This window comes from Drosophila albomicans, chromosome 2L (assembly GCF_009650485.2).
Source record: "Drosophila albomicans strain 15112-1751.03 chromosome 2L, ASM965048v2, whole genome shotgun sequence".
Lineage (NCBI taxonomy): Eukaryota > Metazoa > Arthropoda > Insecta > Diptera > Drosophilidae > Drosophila > Drosophila albomicans.
This window is the reverse complement of record NC_047628.2, coordinates 15,344,991-15,366,408: the sequence shown is the minus strand read 5'-3', so window position 1 is coordinate 15,366,408 and position 21,418 is coordinate 15,344,991. Positions and strand designations below refer to the sequence as shown.

Genomic DNA, 21,418 nt, shown 5'->3' with positions numbered 1-21,418 from the left:
CAACTCAAACTACAATCAAAATCAAAATCATGACGGGACGCGAATCGCATCGCATCAAAGATGCGGAAAAGAAACGTGTCTTGGACGAAGCAGCGCGGCAGCGACGCGCGCGCAAAGCTCTCGAAGCGCTGGAGCAGGACAATTTCCAAGATGACCCACATGCCGATCTCGTAATGTCAAAAAAATTGCCCAAATTCCAGGACAGCATCAAAAACAGCAAGGAGAAGAAGGGCAAACGGAAAGGCGCTGAATATTTTCGAGCCAAGTACCGCAAGAATTTCCAACAGCTGCTGGAGGAAGAAAAACAAAAGCCCAACTACGAGACTGCAGCAGCTCCGGCGCCGAAGAAGCCCGTGCGTCATTTTTGCGCCGTTTGCGGCAACTTCTCACAATATTCGTGCACTGCATGTGGCACACGTTATTGTCGCGTTCGCTGTCTTCGCACGCATCAGGACACTCGTTGTTTAAAGTGGACCGCATGATTTTGGTTGTAATGCAGCAAAAATAATTAGTGGTAGAATAAATTGCAATAAACAAAATGAATAACGGCAGTGTTTCATATAAAAATCAACGATTGATGAGTGACAGCAGTTTAAAGCTCAAAAAATACCTTTTAAGAAGATAGTATTTTAATACAAAAATATTGCATTATTGCTCATCGATTGTTACTTTCATATATCGATAGCAGCAGGCCCAGTGTTGTCAACCGTATTAAAGTGTACATATTATTTGTTCCACATTTTTTGCGTTATGCCTTGCGGTCACACAACCGCGCAGTCTCACATCATTTTTCAAACAGCAAAGTTGCGGCGCTCCGTCAAACGTATTGTGTGAAATTAAGTTAAATTTGTAGTATCTTAACGGCCACTGCAGCAGTCGCGAAATTCAGCCAAAATAGGAACTGACGAAAGTGCTTTCACAATATTTTAAACGTATTTAAAATCAAGCTATAAGCAAAGCTCAACGAAGGTCAGCAGCCAACGACAAACAGCCGGTCGTGTGCGTGTGTGTGTATGTATGTGTGCGCACATATGAATTAAAAAAAAATCCCAATCAGAAGAAGAAAAAAAGGATAACGACACCACAATCGAACAACTGACTGTTATTAGATAATTTATTTAACCAAATAATACAAAAAACATAAAAAATTCGAAAATATGGATAACAATTTTGCGGAGCTCAAAAAGGAGGCAGCTGCGACAGCTGAGGACATTTTCCAAGCAGCCAGCAAAAAGGTGACAGGCGCCTACGACGATTTGCTCGGCGATTTCAGCGGTGATGGCAGCAGTGCAGTCAACGCGGGCAGCGCTGCTAACGTAAGCGCAAGCAGCGACGGCGCGCAGGACGATAATGCGCACACCGAACACTATTTTGCCAACGAGCAGAAGAACGTGGACTTCGGTCTCGGTGACCCGCAAGCATTTGTGCAACGCATGTCCGCTGGCGCCAAGGAAGCCCAAGAGCAGCTGGACGCCAAGTTTGCCGCTGCCCAGCAAAGCACAGTGGATGATTTCAGTGATTTCCTCTCGCAGGCAGGCAAAAACACCAAGCAAGGCATCAGCGATCTGACCACTGACTTTATGAATATGGAGCGTGGCTACTTTGGCGATTCGGCAGCAGCTCCAGTTCCAGCTCCAACAGCTGCTCCAGTTCCAGCTGCAGTTCCAACTCCAGCTGTAGATCCAATTCCAGCTGCAGTTCCTGCTCCGGTTCTGGCTCCAACTCCAGTTGTAGCTCCAGTTCCAGTGCCGGCTGCAGTTCCGGAACCGCAGCAGCAGGATTTGCTGGGCAGCTTCAGTCAGCCAACTTCCGCTACGCCGCTGCAGCCTTTTGAGCCCACAGCGCCTGCTAAAACCAATTTCTACGATGACGACGATGATGATGATGTTGTTGAAGATAATGATAGTGATGATTTGTTGAGCAAACCCGCTGTGAGTGCTTCAGCTGCTGTGCCTGCTCCAGTCTCTGTGCCTGTGGCAGCTGCTGTTGCTGCAGCCAACAAGGACTCGGACACAGACTCGCCTTCCGTCTCTTATACAACGTCGCCGGCCAAGAAACCCATTACCGATGCCCTCAAGGAGCAAGACAATGACAAGTTTATTTCTTCGGAGGATTTGTTAAGTGATTTCAAGGAGGAGCCACGCATTGCCACGCCTCCAGTGGCAGTGGCAGTAGCAAAGGCGGCAGCGCTAATCACCGATCTGGATGATGACGAGGTTGTCGCTAAGCCAACCGTTCCGATTCCATCTCCAGTGGCAGCCAAAGTGGAACCCAAAGTCGAGCCAGTTAAGTCCGTGCCCAAAGTGGAGCCGCCCAAGCCGAAGGCAACAACACCACCACAACAACAACAACCAAAGATTGTGTCCGTCGAGGAAATCTTCTACAAATATGGACTGGGTAAGTGGAGACTTAGAAAAGTTTAAACTTTGTTCACATTTCCAATACGCTTGCAGCAAATGTCTAATTCGATAGTCTTGTAATTATCTAATTAGATTCGAATGCTCTTGCAGCTGATGACTGATTAGATTATCAACGAGATTGCCGGCAAACCAGGCACGCTGCAAGCGTATTTAGCATATAATGTAACTGTCTTATCATTTGTACCTAATTTGTTTTCGTATCTGACTAGTTGTCATTGTTTTATTATTGTTTCGTTTTATCCTCTCTTAAATGCCGCACCTTGCATCAACATCAACGTCATCATCAGCTGCTCTGGTCACTCTGTTACTGAGCTTAGTTTGTTGTTGTTGTTACGTTACTTAGTCATTGCCTTTTTTTGTTTTGAGTAGCAGTAAACACAAGCCGCTTACCCGCTCTCTTCTCTTTCTCTTTTTGTTTTGCGTGTTTTGCCTCTCCATATGATGTCATCGGCATCCAGTTTGAGGCAAAAATAATTTCATACTTAAATTTTATTTAATGTACATGCCAAACAAACGTAATGTATTTGCAATGGGTATTGGCAATTCTTGCATGCCTTTCTACCTCCATCCCCCTTCTCCCTCCCTCTTATTGAGAGCTTTTGACTGATCGAAGCAGGGGAAGCTGGGGAGGCAATCGTCATCGATTTGACGCGTGAGTCACGACCTCTCTCTCGATCTATCGAATTAGTCAATAAGCAACTATTTTTTTGTTTTATATTTGTGAAAACTGAATGTCGCAATTATTTTCATCTTATGAATCAGCTGCGAGTGGTGTTCAAAATTCATAATTTTTCTGTTGGGTTTTATTATATTTTTTGTTTTAGTCTGCAACTCTTTGTAGTGCTAGCATGTGTGTGTGTGTGTGTGTACATTCTAGCGTGTGTCCATTAAAGCAATTATGGGCAAAACAAATATAACAAAAATAAATAAAATAAAGCAAAGTAGACTGACGGCGAGCCAAGCGGTTGCGGCTGTCTCGCTCTATTGTTGCTTGCTACTACTATTTCGGATTGGATTTTAGTGCCCTCCATTAATTTAAGCCTTTCGTCTGCATAATCCAATTGTCTGCTTGCACGCTGAGAAGAGAACGCAAAAAAGGGGGAAGAGGGGCATTTGGGGTGCCGCTTCACTGCGCAAAATCATTTTAATATCGTTTTGCTCCTCATTTTCTCCTTTCTCCTACTCTTTCAATTGCGCCTTCATTTTTGAGGCGGTGAAAATTTTCCAATTAGTAATGTGCTCTACAGCTGCAGTCGCCGATGAAGATGCCGTTGCTTTGTCTTTTTGCTATTTTTATTACAAGTACATGCTAAGTATTTGATTTTGCTTCCTCTCCTTTTCCAATTGGCATTGACTTTGCTTTGTCTCAGTGTGTGTGCGAGTGCTTGTCATCGACCCAGCTGGAGGCAGCATTTTTTTCGATAACGATACTGATTTCACGTCTTCTACCAGTTGCTTTTCGTCGTCTCTGCCTTTGCCCTATGCATCGTACGTGTGTATGTATGTGCGCGTGTGTGTGAGAGTGTGTGCTTGCTGTCAGCATCAGTGCTGTAAATGATATTTTTCCGTTACATCTGGCTTCGTTTTTTTTTTTTTTGCGATCGATTCTGGAAGAAACTTTGTAAGGTGCGCAAGTCGAATGAATTACTTTATATAAATTTCAATTTACGATATTAAATATTAGTATTAACCCGATCTTTTATTTTTTATTATTAGAGGTAGTCTGTATTCTTAATTATTGATATGTTATAAGGATAATCTTTTCAACCATTCTATTGCAAATTATATCAGAATTACTTTATTTTTACATTATTTTGTAATCCTTATCTGTTTTTGTTGCTGCTGCTTGCAAAGTTGGCATCACTGAGGCGCCCTTTGCTTTGGCTTCCCTTTCTCTCTTCCTACGCTCTTTTCAATGCTGTCGCTTAGCTCAGACTAACTAAGCTGGCACTTATCAGCGCCTTTGCTTTGCGTTTATCGCCTGCCTTGGCAGTCAGTCAGTCAGTGGCCACATGTCTATCAAATGGCAATCAAGTGCTTATGCATAAATATAGACTTCATATCGTCGAGTAGTTAATTACACACATACGAACAAACAATTGCATACACTTTATAAGTGTGTATAAGCAGCATATGCTGGTGTAGTGGAAAAAAGTGCTATAAAAACTGATCCAAATTGAGTGTATTTACGAGGCGTAACGAATTTGTGAAAGTTCCCTAAGGCGACACGCTGTAAACAAAGTGTGAATAATACTTAACAATTGTTGTATATACAAGTATATTCTGTGAGGTTTTTGTCTTTGTTTAGTTTAGCGTGATCAATATGCGATGCAACGGGAAAACTGCGTTGTCAGATTCCACATTGCACAGCGTGCACTCTTGATCCACATAAAATCCATTCGATCTCTTCTTCCTTTAATTTCCCTTTACTCTTTTCTCTGTGCTCTCTTTGAACTTCATATGTTCTACTCGCTAAATCAGGTCATGAACATTGTGTTTATACGAAAATGTATCCCAAATGTATCACATCAAAATGTGAAATTTAGCTGACAGATTTGGGTCAACGTTTTTGGGAAATAGTTTTCGCAGAAAGAAATCTGCCCAATGACGCATAAGAATTCTAGGTTAATTGCACTTGGCCCAAAGAACTTCCGCATTGCCGAGAGTTGCACAACTTTTTTCCCACTTTCATAATAGTTCCAAATGTCGCATCGTCAGTTGGATGCTGTTCAATCGCATCGATTTGCTCTCGTAACCAAATACGAAAATCAATTTGATTTATGACCACTGCAAAAGAAAGCAGCATTAACTAACTTTACTTCTTAAAGAGACGCGTTGTCAGCTCATTGATTTCATACATATATAAATTTCATCCTGCAACCTCCCCCAAGGCGACAACTCCTCATCAGGGGGTTGGCTGCAGTTTGTTGCAATCCACACCCAAAAACACGAAACGCCGCCGTCCGGTAATTTCCGGGCCTCAGACCCGCCAACCACAGTGAAGAAAAAAAGCAGCGACTGGAGATGCAATTCGACGCATGCGTTATGCGTTTGGCAAACGAAAGTCTCCACGGCTGTCGTCTCTACAAAGCTCTCTACACTCACCTCGCTGCTGGTCAGCTGCAAGTCTGTCTGTCGTGTGTCAATCGATAGACCATAAACTTTTGCACTGAGCTTGAGCTTGAGCTTTTGCTATGCGGCTGTTGTCGTTATTGTGGGGTTCAGGGCTAAGCGCGGTTGCTCAACCCGCAGCTAATCGATAATTCGACTCTTACATTGCGCTCGCTTTCGCTCTCTCTCTCTCTCTCTCTCTCTCTCTCTCTCTCTCTCTTTGGTGTGCTACTCTCTCACTGCGGCGTCGTCGTAAGACGTAAGTTGGGCTTTTCTAGTGCTAGAACTCTGGTCCTTCGTGTGGTAGGTAGGTGACAGGCTTTCCAAAAAAAGCTTACGGCCTGCGCTCAGTCTCTGAACGCGTCGTGTGCTTGCTAGACGGAAGCAATTCTTTCTCCAACAAAATAATATTCCGTAAAAGTTCTCAAAACGCTACGTCGTAATTTGTGTATTGCCCTCTCGTTCGCACGCGCGCTGTAGTTTTGTTTGTTGCCCCCACAAAAGGAAAAAAGTAAAAAGAAATACAGAAAAATACATATAAATATAAATATATATACTGCAATTTTTACAAGCAAGTGCTGCAGTAATTAAAATTGTGTAAAAGTTTTAATAAACAACAACAACAAAATGTGCACAATTGGCGAAACCGGACAAAATGGCGTCTGCAAGCAGCGCCCATTGATTTGCTCCATTTTGGATCCCAGTAAGTTCCACATTCTTAATACACACACACGCACACATCAAAAGCAAAAACAAAACTAACCTCTGTCAATGGGTGCGGAAATGTGTCTGGAATTAAATGCAAATGCGTTGTATAATACTTCTTAATTTGGTTTTGGTTTTGGTTTCCGATTTCTTTTGTGCTCTTCATTTACTTTTTTCCTTGCATGTGTATTTGTAATAATTTGCTTCTTCTTTTTACGCCTGCAAGCGCGCTTTCATCTAACATTCAAACACCGCCTAATGCACTCTTAATGCGCTCTCTTGCACGCACTCGCTCTCTCTCTCACTCTCTATGTCTTACACTCTCTGTCTGCCTTGCACAAACACACACATACTAAACGCTAACTAACGAAAATCAATATTGTCAATCGCCTATTTGCAGATGCCTGGTTCAAGCCCGAACGTTTGCACCCGCAAGGTAAGTCTCCAGCGCCTCTCAAACTGTGACTTGCCGCGAACTGCTTGCCAACTGTAGTGTGGGCCATGGGCAGTGGCTGCACAACTGTGTCGTCAATATGCGTTCTATGCGCATTTCCCTAATGATGTCAGCGTCGCCCCCGCCTCACTTACGTCTCCTTTCCGTATGCCTCGCCTTAAGCCTAAAAGTATACCACGCTTTTTATTGTCATTGTTGTGCACAAGTTGTTGTCTGTCTGTCTGTCAATCTCTTGTAATTGCGCTCAGCTTGCAACCCTGAAAGATTGCTCAAGCGTATTCATATTGTTCAGAGTCTCTCCCCCCGCCTTTCAACTACCCCAGTTGTTGGTGTTTTCATTGATTTGTATTCGACACGCCTTGCAAAGTGGACAGCGCCTAAGAGCGCACTACACAATATTGTGTATACGACGCATAGTGGACACAAAATCGAGCCACGCCCCCTCGCAATTAGTAGGACTGCAGTTCAGTTACCTCAGCTCGCGTTGGCACCGAAGCGGCAAAAAGCGGCAGCAGCAGCGTAATCGGATCGCATGCTAAGCGCTTTCATGCAACCGTCAGTTGGCCATATAAATATGAAAAGTTTTCACTGCTGCAAGCTGATATGGCTGATGGCAGAGGGAAGAAAGGGGAGACGGGGGGAACCCCTTTCACACGAGGCTCGCATGCAATTGGCATGAGACATACTCTCTATATATACACAGTAGTATACAGTTTAGGAGGTATAGCTAAGCACCTACTACATTACACATGTCAAATTGTCGCAGTACATTTCATCAGCTTACGAAAGCGACGATTAACTGACGTCTTCTGAGCTTTGCACCCAACTGTAACTGCGAATATAAACCCCTATAAAACACACACACATACTTATAGTATATACTTTAATCGCGTCTGGGAATGAGCTGTACATTTTCGTTTTGTACTTCACAACTCGAGAACATTCGCAATGTGAGCTGGGCAAATACATCTAAGTATTTATACTGAACATATCAAATTGCTGAGTTAATAGAACAAACTGTTTCAAATAGCTAAACACACAAGTAACGCTCCTGGTTAAGCGGTTATGATAATAATGTTAAATTTACTATAGAGATTTATAGTTTGTTTTATTATTTTTATAAAATTGAACTAAGCTGAATAATTGAATAATTATTAGAAATTCTGTTCGTATTTAACTTTAATGTCGATAATTGCAACTCCATTTAAGAACACAATAATTGATGCACTACAATTGAAATTAAATTACACCAAATTTCAATTTTCATATGTCATTTAATTGCAGTTAATGAATTGTCGATAAATGCTACTCAATTTAAGTGCACATTGAATATAAGTGCATCAATTGAAATTAAATTACACTTAATTTCAATTTTTATATTTCATTTAATTGCAGTTAAGGAATTGTCGATAAATGCAACTTCATCCAATATAAGTGCATTAATTAAAATATATATGCATTAAAAGTAAATTTTCATAGTTCACTTAATTGCAGTTAATGCAATGGCTGTTATTAGTAGAAAATAACTTGCTCTTTTTTATTATTCTTTTAAATTAAGGAATTATGTACTTTATTTAATCTTGAAATTTAAAGCTTAGTTGTGTCTAGTCATTAAATTCATTTAAAATTCCCTTTCATGACTATTAAATTCCCCTAATTTAGATATAGTTCTCAAATCTGCAGCACAATCTCAATTAGCCTTAACTACTATTTCACCATTTTAATAGTATTTCTATTTTCCACAAATATACCGTTATTCTTGACTTGGCTTTTCAACACTTTGCATACAATTCCACCCCCGGTGAAATCAGCTCACCTGCGGCTTGTTTGAAGCCACCCGCTTGGCTGGCATTAAATGGCTCATAAAAGCCATTTCTCGTCTCGATTTGATGTGTACTTATGCTCAATTTGGTAACCGACCGCTACTTGACAATTAACAGCAGTCGCCTCTCAACCCTCGGCAGCAGCGCAGGCTGCAAAACTGTCGAGACAGAAAGAGAGAAAGACTGCCCACTGTGCGAGCACTCAACGCTCCATGGGCATAGCAGGCAGTCAGACCCCCTTTCCCTCTGAGTAGACTGTGAGTCACTCAACCCTCACTCAATTCTACAGCAACAACTGGTCTGGTCTTGACCATAAAGAAAGCCCCAGCAACGTGTCTGAACTTCTAAACATCTCAAGCCTGTCCGTGAAATACTTTTTTGCCTACAACAACAATAGTTTGCAACAAAAAGAACTTGATAATTATTTGCAAACTTGTTGAAGAAATCTTGTAGCATTTCTAAATGAAGAGAAGAGATAATAATAGATAATTTTAGAAGAGATCATTAAGAAAATGTGTGGAAGAACTTTTGCGATTTACTTTCTTCTATTATCTACGTTTAGAAGGTTGATAATAGAAATTAATAAATTATTACAGCACTTCTAAACGAAGATAATAGATATTTGTTGAAGAGATCATTAGAAAGTTATGAAAGGCTTTGAATTGAAATACGTTAGAAGTGACAAAGTAGAAAATTATGTTTAGAAAGTAGAGATGATAATATAATTATTTGGAACAGCTCAATATTGAAAGTATAATGAAATTAGGGTAATGATATTTAGAAAATTAGACTTTATTAGAAAATTTATGAAAAATGTATAAAAAAATAGTATATTTCCATTTATAGATTAGTTGTAATTGGAAAAAAAAAAAATAGACTGAACATGTCTGAGATTAATTACCTTGATTGCGATTATATGAATTGTCAGTTGAAATTCATGTTGTTAGTTGTGATGATAGCATAGTTAACTATAGAAATTTCTGACTAAATGTCCGAAATACTTTAAGCAAAGTTAATAACAACGCGATAATGCAACTTGCGAATTGAAGGTTGCTGCTGACTAACGATATAAATATTCAATGCGATTAGTCCAATTTTGGTCATGACTGCATGCAAGTTTTGTATATGCACAATGAATTTCAACAAATGTTTTTAACGAGTCTAATGCTGACTAAGAACACAATCAAGTCGTTGGTTTAGTCAAGTCCAACCGGCTTTTTTTTCTTGTTTGCTGCTTTTGCCGGCCGGCTTTTGTTATGGTTATATGAATGGCCAAAAATAGAATGGGAAAACAAGATAAAAGGAAATGCTTACGTGCCTTACGTGTTGAGGCCAACTACGCTACTACGTGTCTAAATCGACCATTATTTAATATATGTATATATAAAAAATATATGCAGTACACACAATAAATGTATACATACTTATAATATGTATTCTACTTGATTCCAGCCAAGCGAACTGAATGAACAACGCGCATTAGATCATCGCAATTTTCGCTGGCAAAGAGAAAAAACACACAAAAAAAAATTTGCATTTATGTGCGAAACAGATTTCGCCAATTGATAACTTGAATCAATAGATAAAAAAACAGAAGGTTGTCTGATATTGACTCATCGACATTTAAATACCCTAAAACAGAAAATCAAAATGAATGAATGTTTAGAAGTTTACAGATTGGAATACTATCTAAGAAATTGGAATATTATTTGAGACAAAACATTTCTTGAGAAGAAAAATCAACAAAATTGTATCAAAATTTAAAACTTTTACTTAAAAAACGACCGTTCTGTTCTGTTCCATTTCTTATAGGTCCCTATAAAAAAGCAACTATTATGAAATTTTCTTTTAGTCATCGATCACTTCTTAAGACAGCTTTACCAAAAGGGTAACTCCCATGTTCATTTCCCTACACAATTCCGAACTTGCACTCATGTTATCAAAAATATACTCTTCTTATCTCTGCCGACTGCAGCACAGTACGAAAGTGAAATCAAGGTCTAGGCAACGCCTTTGATAACGAACTGTTCTTTCAGTCATGTGCCATGTGAAAACAGTTGGAGAAAATAAACGCCGACGTCAGTGACTGGATTTTGCTGTGACGTCACGTCTGGGGCATGACTATTAAAATATTCCCACGCCTACACACTACAAAAACGAACAAGACAAAACATTTAAAAGCTAAATCGAATTTGGCGCGTCTAATTGGCAAGCAGTGAAAAGCTCAGCGCTGATTGAAAGCAAGCAGTGCAACAGCAGTCGAACGTAACCTTGAAATTGTAGAACAGTTGCAGAAGGGGAGCGTGTGCGTGAGAGATTGAGAATGAGAATGAGAAAGGAAGCATGGCATCTGTGGAGCTTGATTGTTGTTGTTCGCACTGATGTTTGCTGCTGTCATTGTGTATGCAGCTCTGTCTCTCTATAGCTATTTCTCTCACTCATTATTGTTTTTGCTTTTAATTTCTTTGAGCACTTGGCTGCTCTTGCTCTACCTTGCGCCCGGCCGGCGAACTGCGACTCGTTCAATATTTGCCTGCTAATTTTAGCTTTTTAGCTGTTTCTCAGCCATTGTTGTTCTTGTTGATTTTGTTTGGTTTAGTGAAGTATTTTGCGGATTACGTTGTGGGTTGCAGCTAGACGTAGAGCAAACAGCAAAAGCAGTCGCAAGTCGTAAATGAGAGTGAGCTTTTGCTGTTTGTATTAAGCTTAAGGGCTTTACTGTGTGCAAAGCTTGCTAGCACAGCTGATCTGCGTAGCTGCAAATCTTGGCTGTACTTGGCAGCATCTTCGTAGCGTTCCTTTACACTCTCTCTCTTTTTGTCGCTCTCTCGAAGTGTACCTGCCTTGCCAGCTGCTGCTTACCTGCGCTTTAGCTGCTGCATGCAGCGACATGTCGCTTGCTGAGGGATCGCTACCTAAGTGCAGACTACAACTACAATGGCTGGCGACAACAATGCGGGTGCTGAGAGAGAGAGAGAGCAACCCGAGAGAGAGGGCGACGCTTGTTGCTCTCTTGTGCGCTCAGTGATGTGTGTTCTATGCGGAATTTGCCGTAGCCACAGCGCACAAGGGGTGCTTATAGCCCATATGCCCCTATGCCTTGGTTTACCTATAGCCCATATGAATGCGATATATACAGAACGCACACATGTTCAAGTGTGTGCTTGTGTGTGAGTGTATGTACACCTATATACTAGAGCTAAGGCAATGCTCGCCCTGTGGATGAGCGCATCTGAATTGAATTGTGCTCGGTGCTCGTAGTTTTTAGTTGATGTACGGCCTTTGTCAACGTCACACACACTCAACGTGTTGTCCGAGTTTCGTTTCGCATAACGTCGTGTTTTGTCTCCGTAAGCAACATACTTGCAACTTTTGGTGTCTCTGCCACACATGGTTGCCGACTCGCGTCGCTGCGTCGCTTCGTACCGCGCCATCAGCTGTTGACCCCGCTTGGTCTTGCCACTCAGCCCCCCTCATAACCCCTGGTGACAAGCACAGCGACAGCCAAGAACAAGACAGCTACATAAATACTTTCGATTCTTTGGCATTTACACTTCTCGACAAGGGAATACCAATATCAGTCTATATATATAACGCATATGTCTATCACACTGCATATATATCTAATTCTGATTATCAGATATTTGCACTTATATAACTTTCTCGATCTGTCAGTTGTCGCTGGCCATATTTCATAATGTCTTAAATCAATTTCTACGTGCCTATCGAATTTGTTAACGCATACACTCAGCGAAAAAGTGAATAATAACGAAAGTGAAGTACATCTTAAGACGATTGTACCATGAATATAAATAAAAAATACGATCTTAAACATTATACCAAGAGTGATATAGAAAAACACAGCACCTTAAACTAGACTGTAAAACAGTCATTTAAATAAACCAGAAAAAACTACAAAAAGTTCGCGTTTGTCTTTTAGTAAAATAAATCAAACAAAAAAAACTACCAATGATTTAATTTTAAAAAACAGTTTTTCTAATTGAATTTAAATCTATTATTTTAACGTAATATCTGTCAATACTTTCGTCATCCAATTGTGTATCAACTTTTTCGCTGAGTGCACTGTGGCACTTATCTATCATGCAGTTGAGCGATGCGTTGTCGCTTCGTCTATTTTCATATCAGTGGCAAAAAGAAAAAGACGAGCCACTTCTTTCGGTTCTCTTTGCTGGCTGATATTTCGACAAGTCATTCGCCACCTATATAGAATATAGAGGGACGATAGAGGGGGCTGTAGCTGTACAGACTGAGGTCTGTTGGCGCTGGGTTCGCTGATCGTGCGGTCGATTGCCTCGTTTCAGTTAACGGTTAATGTTAATGCCGGCCCGTTTGGCAAATATCGCGTGTGTAACTTCCTAATTCCGTTTCGTTTCGTCTCGTTGCAGTTGTTTAGTTCTAGATATATATACAAATATATATATATATACCTCTATATATAATCCTAATTCATATTACAAATATATAAGAAATGGCTGCCGCTTTAGAAACGCTACAGGCGCTACTGCAAACACTGAATGAAATCAAAGAGCTGCCCCTTAATCGGGAGTCTTGTAAGTACTTTCCCTGCAAATCGGACATTCCATTTAATAGATAATCCCCTCCTCCTCCTCTCAGTCTGTCAGAAATCTTGTCACGTTGTTACCAATGGTCGCTCTGATTTATTTATAAACATTTCTTTCTTGTCGACAGCAGAGAGACAGAAGAAATGACAAAATTTGTATTTAAATTTTCCTATGTTAATTATTTATTCGGCTCTACAGACTTTCCTATCACCTAGTTGAAATACTTTTGGTTTATCTTTGAAGCACATTTTGATTTATACAAAAAGTATTTTGTTATCTGCAGACTTCAATAACTTAGCCAGCCATTTGTACTTGAGAACTCATTTCGTTTTCTATTATCAATAATTTACACATTGATTGGGTATTTATTCGTTTCCGTTCTGTGGTTTGTGGAAATGTGTAATCTCGCCTTTGGTTTATATTTGCAGAAGATTAAATTTGAACTAAATAAATTGAAATCATTGTTACATGACTGTATTCTATTATCAACTGTTCTCACGATAACAAGAGATATCATTTTATTGGTTCAAGCATGATCTGTGTAAGATTTAATGCACTTGGATTTAATTTATTTTATACACATATTTACAAATATTTATATTGTTATTATTTTATGTTGAGACTACAAGTTTATCAGAATTTTAATCAATTTAATGTATTTAGGTCTTCGATGTAAGATGAAATATTAAGTATTCTTCCCTACAGTGTATTTAAATGTCGCATACGCCCAAGTGCATGCTGCATTCTTTTATTAGTAGACGTCGTTGTGTCTGTGAAAGTATGTGTGAGTTTGTGTTTGTGTCTTCAATTTGATTGTTGCCCGCTGCTGCTGTGGTGACTTTTGCTCTTGTAGCAATTGCTGTTCTCGTTGTTGTTGTTGTTGTTTCTCTTGTCGCATTTCTTATAATAATTGCATTATTTCATTGGCTTTTTATTGCATCTCACATTTGCTGCGTGCTGCGCAGCTTATGCAATTTCGTTTGCCGTCCCCATTTTTGACAATGTCAGGTGCAGAGATTTTATACGCTGTTCATTATTTCATTATTTACCCCGAATACTAAATACTGAATTGAGAATTATGTCAGCTTGCCTCGTTCTTGCTACCCACACCCGATAAATTACCCCGACTCTCTCTCGCTCTCTCTCTCTCTCGTTCACACTTACGTTGTTCGATTTTGGGCGGCATGATATCATTTGAAGCAAAGCTTTATTATTACTCACTCGCCGCGCCAAAAAAGAAGCAGCGAAAAAAATAAACGCAATACATAAATCTGCGTTGCCAACGAGGGGGTTGCTGTTGTATGCTATGATGTCACTATCATCATCATTTACAAATGTTCATTTCATTCGTGGAGTAATACGTAGTTTGTTTTGGTTTTGCGTTGCAGTGGAAAGAAACAATTGTAGTTGAAACTGCGCAGCTTTCCAGACACGAACAGTGCTGCTCAAACTGTAAGCAAGCAGTGCATTGACCACACTACCTTTGTTGTTGGACTGCATTTAATTAGCTACCCAGGCGTCGTGTTATTGATTCACAATGCAATTTGCTGAGTGCGTTCACCACACTTACACCGTTACACACTAACACCTATAGTTTGGGTATTGTTCGTCATGCTTGAAGCACATTTAGACATGTTGGGTCGCACTTTATGAATCACACACAACATCAAATCCCATCGAACGCCAACCGCACCCACTACGTTGAATACAACAAAAACAAAAAAAAAAACGTAACTCAACTCGAACATGAACATGAACTTCGGGCCTTTGGCCGAGTCATCGGTTGAGACGTCGCGTCGTCGTCGTGTGCTTGACACGTTGCTAATACATTCTTACGACGCAGCGAAGCAAGCGATTTCAATGCGCCTACGTAGTCAAGTTTGACATGCTGGTCTGCCGCAGCGCAGTTGTCGTTGTGGTTGTTGTTGCTGCAATTGCGCGTTATCTTTTTACTTTCATGCGCTTGGATCGCGCTCTCACTGTTGGCGCTGCTCTCTTTTTGCTCTCTTTCTCAGTTGCTCTCTGCATAAACTTGCTCCATTCCAGAAAACTTGTTTGTCATGCAAGCGCGTAGCGCGCTTTCTCGCTCTTACACACTCAAGCTCCAATGCGCAAGCAGTGGCAGCGCAGCAGCAGCAGTGACTGCGACGGCGACTGCGGCTTATTGGTTTGTTTGGTGTTTGAACTTCTTCCAGTTCTTTTACTGCGTTCAGAGCAGACGGCGGTCCGCAGTGTCGCCCCTCAAGAGTCCAATATATATATTACACGATAGTGTTTCAGTGTGTGTGTTTGTGTGCATTAGCCAAGTTTAATTAGTGCTAGACACGCTAGTTCCGTTTTGCATACAATTTTGGCGCCAACTTTAACCCCGCCCTCCCCCACATAAATAAAAAAAAGCGTTACAATGGCCGGTGGCAGCAAACGTTACTCACGCAACAACTCTAACGGCAACTTTCAACCACTTCCCGAACGTGGCCCAGGTAAAAATGACAACAACAACAGAGCATAGAGCTTATCACCTGTCTTGTCCACTTTGATTTACCTCTGAGTGTTATCTATGCTGCTGCTGCTTCTTCTTCTTCGGGTCGTGGTTGCCGTTTGCCAACGTCAGCAGCGGCGCCAACGTGGCCATTAAATCGCTGCAAAGCCAAAACAGACGTCAGCAGCAGCAACAACATGAAACCACGACGACAGCATAAACTTTTTGCATAATTTGAATTTTATTTTCGGTGTCTGCGATCGTTTTTTGAATGTGTTCGATTGCCACGTCGTGAGCACAACAACAAAACCGTATTGGAAAGGTGCAAAGCCAACGAACTCGAGCTGGAAGAGAGCTCAGCAACAACAATCAGCTATATATTCCCATATACATTTCGAGTATTCCATAATTTAATGCTTGCACTTCCAATTTGCAGGCTATCTGTGCGAGTGCATATATGCATGTTTGTGTGTCTGTATTTTGTCTTGTCTAATTCAAGGTTATCAATGCCGCGTGCCAGCTACGCATACAGAGGCAACACACTTAAGTGTGTGTGTGTATGAGATGTGCACGTGATAATTAAAGCACATAGATAATCACGCACGAAACTCATTAATTTCGATCCTCCTCTGCACGCAATCGTATTTGCTCGGCAAGGCAACCGAAAACTCTCCTCTCTAACAATGGAAGGTGACAAGTCAATGAGCGAGTGGGAGTGCAAGTGGGAGTGGGGGTAAGAGCGAGTAGGCTAGTAAACACAGGACGAGAAGAGAGAGACAAGCATTAAGTTTTTATTGCTGTTTACACGATGATTGGAATACAGGAAGTTTTTGTTTGCGCGAAAGGAAGAAGGAAGAAAATAACAAAGTGTTGAGCATAAAAAAGTTTGCAACTTCATTTATGAATGACATGCAAAAAGTGGCTTGTAACATTTGATAGACAGCCAGCAAGTTTATTGATTTACATGCGGAAATCATTTTATTTGTAAATTTCAATTTAATTTCATTTATTTGGAATAACAATTTTAGCTTTGGTAGTTCTATCCTACTACAACTTTCTCTCGCTATTAGTAGCTAAATAATCGACAATTCTAATGCTCACGCTGATGAATTTATGACGCACATCTATAAGAGAGACAGAGAGAAACAAACACTTGTCTCTTATCTAGACAATTTCATGCGCTTCTTCTTTTTCTTGGACTACGAGAGAGTCGATTCCACTTCACTTTCAGCACAAACTTGTTTCAGTTGAGTTTCAGTGCAAACCAGTTGCCAGTATTCAGAATTGCCCCCAGTTCTTCTTCGTTCTCATCGCTCCCTCTTTGGCCCTTTTGTGGAGTTGACATTCCAGTGAGAAGGGATTGCATTTATAAACAAGCTTTCAATACGCTTAATTGGAACAAAGTCTCTTTTCAATTGATAAAAAAGACGCAACGCAAAAAGAGGAAAAACTTTCTCTCGCAGCGCTTTCTTTATAATGCCAGACAGCAGACAGACAATACGTATCATATACATGGTTATATTGTATATGTGTCGATATGTGTCGGTGTATCTCTTATGCATGCTGGTTAACATGCTCTCATGTCTTAACCCAGTTTCAATTTGTAGCCCTCTCATCATTGTCTCCTTTCTAATTTGCCGTCGATTTACATAACCTCCAAGCGATTGCCGCTTGGCAACTGCCTTAGGCGGCACTTCTCTCTTCCTCTCCCACCTCCCCCTGTGGGCTGTAAAACGGGTTTCATCGTCGACTATTATAATAACCCGAAACTGATATTTGCTTAGCTGTATCACTTGTAGTATTATTCAGCAAAAGTCGTATATCCGCTATTTAGCTCATCGGGAAGCACACGGGAATGATTTTGAGCAGTCGCTCAAAAATCTCGTTTATTTCGCGTGGGTTTTTCTCTCCGAATGCATTTTCCGAATATTGTATTCGACAAGCAGCTGTGATTCCTCATGCGAGAGAGATGCCAAACAGCCGACTCAACACTTAATTATGCATTTCAATTTTCTTCTACAACAACTAACAAACTGTTTAATTACAACAAGTTGACTAGCAGATACCCTATGCTTTGATTTATTACATGAATAATTTACTTCAAACGCACTGCTTGCGTGCTAATGTAAACAAACACATAGCAAGCAGTGCACTGCTTGAAATACTTATTGCTTAGAAGGCATTTATTATGCTTGATAATTTGTGTTTTTGTTATGGAAAAGTATATTTATAAAAATTACAATTTTTGCAAAATTGAATCAATATTCCTTTGTAATATATCTTTGTTAATATAGTGAATCATCTTAAACTCAATAATATATATTTAATCAAAAATTTATAGTTACAATTTACTAGTTCCTTCAACTATCTCGCTAGCAAATGTTTATTTTGCGCGGTATAGCTAATGAAATAATAAAAAATATCTTTGTTCCGACAAAAACATCCACAATTGAAAAAGTGCTTTATAAATAGAAAGAGGAAGCAGAAGTGGCGACGAGAGAAAAACATATCTATACAAAATTGTGTTAAATTAATCGCATTTCAATGGCCCGTCGAGCGAATTGTTTATTGTTTAACGAGTTAAACTATTTATAGGTGAAACCAATTGAAATCCATTATCCATTTCAATTTCAATTTAGGTGAAATTCGCTTTCGATGAGAGCAATGAGCGGGTGCATTGACTGCTTATCGTCGTGTCTCAATTGAAAGGGAAGGGGGGACTAAAGAACCATTCTACAATTTGGATTACGCATATATCCAAAAAAAAAATACTTTTTGTTTTAGTTGTATAGATAGATCGCTGTTTAAGCGTTCCGATTCATATCCGTTCCGCACTTGCGCTCTTTCGACTGATCTTTCTCTCTCTCTCTCTCTTTGCTCTCTGTGAGTCTTTTGGCTTTTGCTCTTTTGTCCGGCGCTGGGGTCCGGACAATCCCGAACCGTAATGCGCACAGACGCCAAATAAGATTGTGTGTCTAGTATAAAAGTTGGCAACGAACGGCACGGCGCGGCAGATCACACGAAAAATCACGAACCCGAAAAGAAAATGTCGAACAAAATCTGTGAGTGTGTGTGGGGGCGAATCACCAAGAGGGAGGGAGATTTAGATATATACACATTTATAAGAACTACATGTACTATCTATATAGTATATATATAATATATATATATGTGTATTAGCTGTGGCTAATAGTGGTGGCAACAACAACAATTATTACCTGCAAGCGGCGGCAGCGAATGCATTGCAATTTATGCTACAAAATGTTCGTGTATCTCAAAGATTGCATAATTGCTGCTCAGCCAAAAGATATACATATTGTACACAGACTACATACACATATAGACAGCTGGTCTTAACGATCTATGTGATCTACGTGTGTGTATGTGTGTGTGCGTGTGTGCTTTTGTATATTTTGGTCGCTTGTCAACTGTGATGAAAATGAAATGGCGTCACGCATGTAAAACTGTAGAGGCGCTCAAACTGTAACTTAGTCTACTCGACTGCTTGCAAAACTGCAATTTACTCTACTCTACTGCTTGTCAAACTGTAACTCATTCTCTCCTCTCTTTGTTCTTCTTACAGTGGAATCCCTCATCTACTGGCGTGATGTGAAAAAATCAGGCATTGTTTTTGGCGCCGGCCTGGTCACCTTGGTGGCCATCTCCAGCTTCTCCGTGATCAGTGTGTTTGCCTATCTGTCGCTGCTCGCACTCTTCGGCACCGTCGCCTTCAGAATCTACAAATCGGTGACACAGGCCGTACAAAAGACAAACGATGGACATCCCTTCAAGTGAGTGTGACTTTTTTCTGTCACTATTTTCACAATGATAAATATTAAATATTAATCCTTCATCTTTGCAGAGAATATCTGGAACTGGATCTGACGCTGTCGCAGGAGAAGGTTCAGCATATTGCCGGCGTGGCTGTGGCCCATTTGAATGGCTTCACTGCTGAGCTGAGGCGTCTGTTTCTGGTTGAGGATCTGATCGATTCGATTAAATTCGGTGTCATTCTGTGGGTCTTCACCTACATTGGCGCCTGGTTCAATGGCATGACTCTGGTCATTCTGGGTGAGTCTGAATCAAGTTCCATTCCATTCTAGCCAAAAACTAATTTTCCTTCTTTCTTTCATAGCCTTTGTCTCGCTGTTCACCTTGCCCAAGGTCTATGAGAACAACAAGCAGTCGATCGATACCTACTTGGATTTGGTGCGCACCAAGTTGACAGAGATCACCGACAAGTGAGTTAAAGCAAAAGCAGCTCCAATCTGTTCCATATAACTAATTCTATTCTATTCTATTCGCTTTGCAGAATCCGGGTGGCTATTCCCATTGGCAAGAAGCCTGTGGCTGCAACTGAGTCTGAGAAGGACAAATAGAAAGCAACAACATCAGCATCAGCAACTGCTACAACATCAGCAACCGCAACTAACAACAACAGCAGCAGCAGCAACAACATGTTTATTTATTTATTAAGCATTATTTGAATGGTTTAATATTCATCGGGGCATAACAAATAAATACATATTTAATTGTATAACTACATACATACAACAACAACAGCAACCACAGCAACTTGCAATGTAAACCCTAAATAAAAAGCTAATCAAAGGAAAGAAATCGATAAAGCGGAAGATATCAACTCACATCGTAGAAGTTTCAACATTGTCCAAGTGTCTTTAAGTTTTTAATCGAACGAAAAGTAAACAAGTATATAAACAAATCAAAAAACAACAAAAAAAACACAGCCACAGCAATGCAATTAAAGTTTCCTCGGTTCCAATATGATTTCCTTTTTTTATGCGAAATTTTTAGCGAAAACAAAACCCAATTAAAAAAGTAAAAAAAAAAATAAACACATTTTATAATTTAATCATTTAGTTAAACAAAATGCATAATTAGCAAGACTATGCAAAAAGCCTTTCAACAATTGTACACCCATTTTTATTAGCAACTTTTTTTCTAATTCAACTCTTTTTGCTTTAGTTCTAATTATAATTTTTGTTGGTATTTTATATAAAATATCAAAATAAAAAACAAATGAAGTAAAATACGAGATATTCCTAAGTGAATTTCCTTTGTTCTCTTTTGTTTGTAATATTTTTATTTCTCTTTTTTCGTTTAGCAATTGTATCAAAATTAGGCTGTTCGTCCTTAAACCCTTCGTCCCTCCATTCAAAGCAGATTCAAATGCAGCTGCAACTCGAGTAGAGATTGGACCAAATGTGCGAGCGAAATCGAGTTGCACTAAGAGGAAAGAACGATAGAATTTCAGAATGGGAAGAAATAATACTTCCTCGAAAGCACATTCGATAACTTAAACAAATTGCATATTATAAATAATAACAAACAGCTTTTGCCTTGTTTTCATAAACATTTACTTATGTACAACAATTAATTTGTAAGCATTTTACATCATAAAGAAAACACACACAACTTAAATCAAATATTTAATGTAAATTTTTGTGTAGCACAGCAAAGTTGAGTTTTATTGCGCCAACGTTTTAAGATCATCATAATCATTGTAGCTTAAATGTTTTTATTGTAACTATTTGTTGCTCATTGTTAATGAAATATTGAAAGTGAAAGATTTATGTTTGAGTTGCTTTCGAAAACGTTTTTACATCCAACAAATATTATAAAAGATAAAGAAAAGAAAGTCAAGTGCAGCTAGAAAGCAGAAATGTTTGTAAGGAAAACTGATAACTTTTTTAGGCGTCGTTTTTTCTCCCGTATAATAAACAATAGATATTTTTGCATATTATGTAACACTTTAAAATGATATTTCTATATATATATATATATATATATATATATATATATATATATGTATGTAAATTGTA

At 39.6% G+C, this 21,418-nt stretch overlaps 2 protein-coding genes and 1 long non-coding RNA gene across 9 annotated transcripts; 2 read left to right on the top strand and 1 right to left on the bottom strand.

Moving 5' to 3' along the window:
• Positions 1-29: 29 nt before the first annotated feature.
• LOC117563930 (zinc finger HIT domain-containing protein 1) lies at positions 30-1,053 on the top strand. The gene has a single exon (XM_034242502.2). It carries the CDS (start codon positions 30-32, stop codon positions 480-482), a length of 453 nt encoding a protein of 150 aa, XP_034098393.1. The 3' UTR covers positions 483-1,053.
• Positions 795-20,348, top strand: LOC117565790 (reticulon-1-A). 7 transcript variants are annotated; one of them, XM_034245067.2, is made up of 6 exons: positions 795-2,397; positions 6,637-6,672; positions 19,159-19,366; positions 19,438-19,646; positions 19,711-19,816; positions 19,888-20,348. In XM_034245067.2, the coding sequence occupies exons 1-6, from the start codon at positions 1,158-1,160 to the stop codon at positions 19,952-19,954; spliced, it is 1,866 nt and encodes a 621-aa protein (XP_034100958.2). In that variant the 5' UTR covers positions 795-1,157; the 3' UTR covers positions 19,955-20,348. The 7 variants fall into 7 exon arrangements, with proteins under 7 accessions (XP_034100958.2, XP_034100959.2, XP_034100960.1 ...); XM_034245069.2 differs by lacking the exon at positions 795-2,397 and adding an exon at positions 5,968-6,234; XM_034245070.2 differs by lacking the exons at positions 795-2,397; positions 6,637-6,672 and adding exons at positions 11,802-11,863; positions 12,920-13,084.
• Positions 5,000-5,415, bottom strand: LOC117565797 (uncharacterized). The gene is made up of 2 exons (XR_004571931.2): positions 5,279-5,415; positions 5,000-5,207 (listed from the first exon to the last, which is right to left on the bottom strand). It is a non-coding gene; the product is annotated as an uncharacterized LOC117565797 (long non-coding RNA).
• Positions 20,349-21,418: the final 1,070 nt, after the last annotated feature.